The sequence below is a fragment of the Stegodyphus dumicola genome, chromosome 11, assembly GCF_044657685.1.
Source record: "Stegodyphus dumicola isolate Sdum_Otavi_A_Nest chromosome 11, ASM4465768v1".
In the NCBI taxonomy this organism is placed as follows: domain Eukaryota; kingdom Metazoa; phylum Arthropoda; class Arachnida; order Araneae; family Eresidae; genus Stegodyphus; species Stegodyphus dumicola.
In genome coordinates, this window is record NC_140778.1 from 117,852,635 (window position 1) to 117,860,512 (window position 7,878).

General features: G+C 31.2%; 1 protein-coding gene across 1 annotated transcript in view; it reads right to left on the bottom strand.

Annotated features, from left to right (window-relative positions):
• The window catches only part of LOC118201492 (uncharacterized), a 419,621-nt gene extending 412,112 nt beyond the window's left edge, over window positions 1–7,509 (bottom strand). The window contains exon 1 of the mRNA XM_085827141.1: window positions 7,240–7,509. Coding sequence (XP_085683267.1) covers window positions 7,240–7,426 — 187 coding nt within the window. The 5' untranslated portion in view covers window positions 7,427–7,509. The remainder of the gene's footprint in view (window positions 1–7,239) is intronic.
• Window positions 7,510–7,878: the final 369 nt, after the last annotated feature.

Below are 7,878 nucleotides of genomic sequence, written 5' to 3' on the forward strand. Positions count from 1 at the left end.
CAATCTTGAAATTTTGCATATAAGACTGTTACAACTGCTTTTATGATCCGCTTAAGGCCTGTATGCTTTTAGTTAATCTACATCTAATAGTTGTAGAATTATCAGCAATTTAAAAGTTTAAGTGGCGAATTAAGCCTACCGAGGTTGCCATTTATTTACATTTGAAACTCTTGGTATACTAAATTAAGTCAATTTGTGCACAAACTTCAGAACCTTTCTTACTAGTGGGCTGAAATGCTAAGTTCCAATTTTGTGCACCGAAACTTTTGTCTTTCTGCCCATTGGCCAAATTACTTCTTTTGACATAGAAACTAATTTTAACTGTAATTTTTTTTTTAATCTGTTTTTAACCTGTAAAGATTATGTTAATTTTATTAACAGTTACGTTTTAAGTTCCTTTCTTGTCGAATTCTTAACTTACTACTTCCGGCCAAAACGTAGTTTTAGAATCACTCTGAATACATAATGAGGAAGAGCGGTATTTAACCACGAAGTTGTACGTGCTGAGTTAGAGAGAATCAGAGTTTCTGATTAGCGCGCGTTCGCCTTTTGGGCTACTCTCTTTCAAAGCTGTTATTATGCTCGCCCGTACTCAGGCCCTTGAGAGCTTCGCAGTCATTAGAGTTAAGGGGCCAACTCGAATAGAATCTTGATAGCTTCGGCTGTATCTCTTTAGTTTAAATTAGTTTTAGTTTACTTTTAGCCTCTTAAGTTCAAGCCCAAGTGTCGGCTTCTATTGTACACTTCAAGACGGAGTTCTGTTAAATCTTATTGGAATAATAAAGGGTTATTTATCCTTTCATCTTGTTGTTTCTTGTCACACGAACTCAAGCGATCATGCACTAAACAGTTCTTAAGATTCTTCACTTTCTACAATAACTGAGAAATACACAAGTGAGAATCCCACAAACCGTATTTGTTGTTTTAGGTCTTTCTGTTTTTTAGAAGATGTTTTGGGTTTTTATGTTTTTCGTCTTTCCGCGAAGTGAGAACTCAATTAATTGAATGAGAAATACACCTACCTCTAAAGAATCGAGGAAATAAATGAAGTGCAACAAAAATTATGCATAATTTAATAGGCCGTACAAGGAAGTCATGTGGGGTCTACATCAGATATTTTCAACGTTTGTCTTTACAGTATTAACCAGTAATCTAAAATTAATTTCAGTGACAGTTATTTCTTTCTGTTCATAAAGTTAAGAAGGCACGTATTTTGAACTAAAAATATTGAAAATATCAGTTATTGAATAGGAATATTAGAAATAGTAGGCTGCTTTTAAAATCTTGCAAATCGTAGCCTACTGTTTGATATAATACATTGATCATGGTCTGGATATTCAAATGCCTCTGGTGGGAACAATGGCAGTTCCAATTCCGCTTTAACTTTTCAACTTCCATATCATCACACTCTGAGCTCATATTTTTGAAGGAGAAGGGCCTTTGGCTTCTGAGTTCAACAATCTGTTATTAATCTTTTTTTTTTTTTTTCATTACGCTAAACTGGATTTCCTTGGTTGTATAGTTTTGCGTTGCATGCTCTTATTTATAATGACATTTACTGGTTTATTGTTAGTTACAGTAGTTTCTGTCTGTTTATTCTTATTTGCGTTTTCTGAAACATTAGTTACTTTTCTGCAAATTCATCAACTGTCTTTGCTTCATTTACCTGTTGCCTGTCGAAATGAGGGCCAAAATTACCGTTTTCGGAGTTTTTAATTAATATCTCCGCTGATTAAAGTCATACGAAGATGAGAATGGTTGAAATGGCTTTCCACGAATTTTTGAAATCCGGAGGTATCTCTCTTGAAGCTCAACTCTCCGCCGTTCCGTAGGAGATAATACTGCAGACAAAGAAAGAAACAAACAGACAGACACGCTCAGATTTCAATTGTATACATTGTTGCCGGACAGTAGATAAGAACTGGAAGAAAGGCCAAACAGAGACCTTGGAGAAGTCATAGCATTAGGATGTGTAATTCATCCTCATCTGTAATTCTGTATTTGTTATAACTGTGTTTACATCTTTGTACGATGTAAAAAGGAAGTATTGTAATCGAGAAAAATCTTGGGTATCATATTTCAACGAAAGTATCCATTTTGACGTCTATCGAAGCAATTTAACGATAATTTTGCTTGACATTTGCACGTAAGGACGGAATACAGGACTCCTTTCCTTCAAAAATTATAAAAGTGATTTAAAATGAATTCTGAAGAGAATTTTTTGTGGCGTCTGTGCGTACGTACGTATCTTGCGTAACTCAAAAACGAGCAGCCTCGGATCGTTGAAATTTTATATGTATTACTGCTATAACATGTAGATGTGCACCTCGTATTTTGGTTGCGATGAGCCACACCAAAGGCATATATATATATATATATATTTATGTGCCTTAATATATATATATATATATATATATATATATATATGTCATAATAAGAGCAAAACAAGGAAAAGCCGGAGCAGTGTTGATGCGTGCCTAGATCCATATTGAAGAAGAATTTTGATTGCGTAGTATTTAAAGAACTTGGCAGTCGAGGCAGTTTTAATTCCATTTTTATTTCCAATTGATATTTGTGGCCACAATCACTTGGCACTCTAGTCGTGCCTTTCCACAGAAGATTTACATTTTTGATATTGTTGGGATAGAAAGCAAGCCAGCGAAAATTACATCTTAGGACAGTAGACAGCAAAAGCTGAAGTGCGTAGTTATGAAAGATGGAAACACGCGAAGAGAAAAGTTTTGGTTTACAATTCGGTGATTGGTCGTCAAGAGGCATCTGGTATTAACGGTTACGTAAGATCGCATGATTAATTTGAATGACGCAATGCAGATAAGTTATTACGATTTTAGAATAGAGAGGAAGAATTAATGTTTATAGTTTAATCTATAATTCTGATTCATATATTTTTATCTTACATATTCCCTCCTTCAAAAAGAAAAAGGCGTAGCGACAGAGAAGCCTTTTTAAAGAGAAAGAGTTAAAGCACTAACAAATGAAAAAAAAAAATATATATATATATATATATATATAAATAATAAAATTTTGATCCTGTAAAGTATTATTTATAAATATCAATTTTTTTTTTAAATAGATTCTTAATTTTTAGAGTCCTATTGAATTTTTCAGCATTTCAGTCCAAAAGGTGTTTGAGAATTCACATAACCATAATTCTTCAGGGAAGGTTCTTGTTATTACAGAATATCACAAAAACTTTTACATAATCATTACTTATAATTAAATGTAATGCACATAAATATTTATGATACTTATTTCTATACTGATAAATTAGAATTTAACATCATAAATAATAGGATTAAGATTTTCAGAATTTATGGTTTCACCGTTATCATCTTTCATTTACAATTCCTGATTTTACCAAACTGGAAGCCTCGCAATACTTCTAAACAAACATATCCATCAATAGGGCTGTCCTCTTGAGCTAACCAGTGTGTTTTATGCACTGGTGGCCCAGGGTGCCTAGACAGTTACTTGAAAAGGCCTTCGTTCCTTGCATTAAGGTAACTGGCCTTTGAGAACTGCACTAATACATTCCATAATAAAAAAATATAATAATAAAAAAATTACACACACTCATAAAATGAGAGCCTCCAACATTATCTGACTTGAAGAGGGTAAAAGGAACAACTGTACAGAGGTAATTACAGGCCTCTGTTGAAGGAACCAGTACACCCTCATCATACTATACTTAACACACAATAACCCATAAATTTTAACATGCATTTACCATAACTTCATGTTACATATCTGTAATAATTTCACTTATTTTTTACACCTACGTCATTTTTAGAATAATTATAAAATTCGTATTCAAAATTCTCAATAAAATTTCAAAAACATCAAAACTTATCTTAATATCCTTCCCTGTGAATAATTTAAATAGCTTAAAATTCGTTACTTAATTTGCTCACACATATTTATGAAAAATTAGAAAAATTAATGAACAAGAATTTCAGATTTTCTCAAAACAAATTTCAGAAATTTTAACCAAAGTTGAAATGAAAACTATAGAATCCGCAGCACATTAAATAATTTAGTTCCTGAGCTAGATTCACAAGAATGTAATAATTTTTGAGCTGTTGAAAAAGCGGAAGTGCAAATAATTTTCTGTCGCACATACTTGCAAACACTAACTCAGATCGACCTTGAACTCGCTGTAATGCTGAATTCCTAAACGGTAATTCACTGATGATTTAAAGCACTTTTTTTATAAATATTGTAGACATTGGCGAAGCAAATTCAATATTCCTATTTACTAGGCATTCGAACTTCTCAATTTATCGAGAGATTACTTTCAATCTGTAAACACTACACGTGATTATTTTTTTGAAGCACTTGCAAAACACCACAGCAGAAGAATGATCTGTTATTTTTTAAACACTGAAAAAAAAAAAAAACACATTTGATGATTCACTTCTTTCACATTATCTTGGATTTATCACAAAACGATGATTTGAAGAGCTGAATTAAATTTTCCATTGAGGTTTCAGGCTGCAGGAAACTATCCTACCGGCTTAATTGTCAACAGTGCTAAGATTCATAGTTCAATTCAAAATTTTATGAATTTCAATGAAATGTCAAAATATCGTTCAAAGTTTTATGGCAATAATTTTTTGTTAAAAAAAAAAAAGGAAATATGTTTTGTATTTTCACAGTTATAACTTTTCACATTTTGCTGCTCTAATGCTTGTTCTTCCACCCTGCTCACCCAACCTTTCTTTTGAAAGGGGGATATGTAAGATATAACAAAATATGATAGCTGTTTCAATAAAATAATTGACGACCTCAAAATTAACATTCTAAATTTGGTAATCTGCCCCTAAATTCATCCCTTCTCACAGGTTCCAGACTTTTCTATCTTATGTAACGTTTTAATGCAGATGCCTCTCGTCCAATCAAATTAATTCTAAACCAAAACTGTGAACTGAAACTTCAGCCTTCTTGCTATGAAAGTGCTATAACCTTTCCCTTTTCCCGCGTTAGCTCTCACGCTGGTAAGACGCTTTTAATCCATGCTGCTGCCGCTTACTTGCTTAAGGTAACGTCGTACTTCAAAATGGGAGTTATTCTATTCACATATTATTAAGAAATATCTTGTCTGAAAAGGATTATTTGATATGCATGGAAAAAATAAAGATTGCGATTTTTCAAGATATGTAGTGCTAAATTGCGTCATCATGATTTCCACTCTGCCACCTTCAAACCACAGTTTCATTACATATATATATATATATATCCACTCTATTACTCGGCTCAGTTAATTGAATAGAAAAGAAAAGTAAAAAATTAAGTTAAATAATTTTGCTAAAATGTAATTTATTATGGCAAATTTTCAATTGCTAAATCCAGAATCGAAATAACAAAATGTTTTCTGAAATATTTTTTTGCGTACTGCAAAAACTCATGTGATGATCAGTGTTGCTGCAAATATCGATAAGAAGTATCACAAATCAACTTACATGCGTATAATTAGTTACAGATGTAAAATTTTATTTTTAAAACTTGTTTTCGTGTGAAAAGATATAGCTATTCGTACTGCTGCTTGAATTTGCTGAAGTAGCAAATAAATATCTTTAACAATTTATCTATAAGAAAAATTTCAACTCTAATAGAACTACCAGCGCTCAACGGTCTTATTCATTTGAGTGAATGTGGGTTATCTAAGATTAGTATGTATTTAAAAAAAACACTTAATGATAGGATATAATCTTAATAATAGGACCAAAGGAAAGGATATTAGTCTATGTTATTTTCTTTCTATTTTAAAGTACTAATTTAAATTATTTTAATAGGTTACATTCATTATTTTAATAACTTACTTAATTTGATTAGCTATTATTATAATTTAGATTAGTTTAAATTATTTTAATATGTTAAATTTATTATTTTAACAACCTATTTTAAAGTATTTTGATTCGCTATTATTGTAATTTTATTTACTTTAAATTATTTCATATAATAAATTAAATAAAATTCCAGCTCCTGTTAATCCGAAATTTTTTTCATTAGATTTTCTTATTATATAATGCTGGATATCATTGAAAACACATTAACTGAAATTCAAGTCTGCATGAAAAATATTATGCCTAAATAATTAAACAATTCCATCCTTCAAATTTTAAGTAGTAATAATAATAAAAAAATCTGATGTGCACACCACATGACTTCCTTGTACGGAATATGAAATTATACGCATTTTTGCTTTCATTTCGTTTAAACTTAATTCCTCGAATTTCATTTGAGATATATTTCTTATTCAATTAATTCAGTTCTCGCTTCGCGGCAAGGCAAAAATACATAAAAACTTAAAATATTTTCATTAAAATTTGAAAGATATAAAAAAGCACAAAATACTAAATACAGTCAAAACAATTTTTTTAAAAAAAATTACAGTTTCTACGCAAAATCAAGCAATTCGGCCCGCAGGCAAGAAGGCAGATTTTTTGGTGCAGAGAACTAAAAGTTTCGCTTTGGTCCCATTCGGCAAAAATGCATTGAAGGTGCAGAAATATTTAATTTACTATTCTGCTAAGTTTCAAATGTAAACGGATATGGCTGCTATGGTAAAAAAAAATTAGGCTTAGTAGCACTTAAACAACTTTTATTTATAGTTTCGCAGCTTTTGCATGCAGATTAACTAAGGGCATAAAAAACTTAACAGGAAGATAATAACAACATAATTCAATCATTTTAAAAGAAAATAATGCACAATTTACTAACATATAAGATTAAAAAAAGTGAGCTCACTGAGTTGGCTAACAGAGTGGGTATATATATATATATTACCCACTCTGTATATATATACACTTTTGGTGCGGCCGATTGCAACAAAAAGAAAAGTGCACAACTACATGTTATAGCAGTCCTATATTCAAACTTTTAGACTTCTGAGGCTAATCATTTTTGAGCTATGCGACGTACATACATTCATACGTATGTACGTATAGACGTCGCGAAAAAGTCTCTTCTGAATCCATTTTAAATCAGCTGTATAATTCGTTTGGGGAAAAAGAGTCCTTTACTCTGTCCTTACGTACAGATGTCACGCAAAAACATCGTTAAATTGCATTCTATAACGGTCAGTATGGATATTTTGGTTGAAATTTGAAACTGGGAGTTTGAGTTTTTCTCGATTACAATTCTACCTTTACTTCGTAAAAGGAAGTGAAAAGTGAAGTAGTGATTATGTTTTATTTCTATTGGAATAAAATAACTTACCAGCTTGTTGTTTAATTTCTGTTAAATTCCTTTCATCTGCACCTTCTGAATAATGAGAAAATTCCAAGTTCTTGCGAATATCATCAGTTTCAAATAGAGATTCAGTATTTGGATTAATTTCTTGTGCAGCAATGCTGACGAAAATAAATATGCACAAAATTATTTTAAAACCTATAGGCTTCAACATACTGTATTTTTTTATACTCTTCTGCGCATTTCAACAAAAGCGTCGGTCTCTTGGTCGTACTACCTTTGCCTGGAGGGTTTGTTCAATATTTTATTTCAGTTTTTCTAAATAAGATAATAGTTGAAGACTACAAAAGATTTTGATAACGTCGATATGTATTGTGTTTTTATCTATAGTTAATTGTCATATATTTTTTATCTAGTTTCTTCCAATTTTGAAAGGGTGTCTTTAACTGATAATCTGAATATGGCTTTTATCTGATTATTTGAAACTGAAGAACGTTAGACAATTGATAATCATACAGTTAATAAGTTTACACTTATTCCAACTAAATCCAAGCAACATAAAGTTAATAAGTTTACACTTATTAACTTTATGTTGCTTGGATTTATGTTACGCACGCTATTTCACAGCTGTTGCAAATTAACTTTTGGCTAGCAGGTACTTGCTTA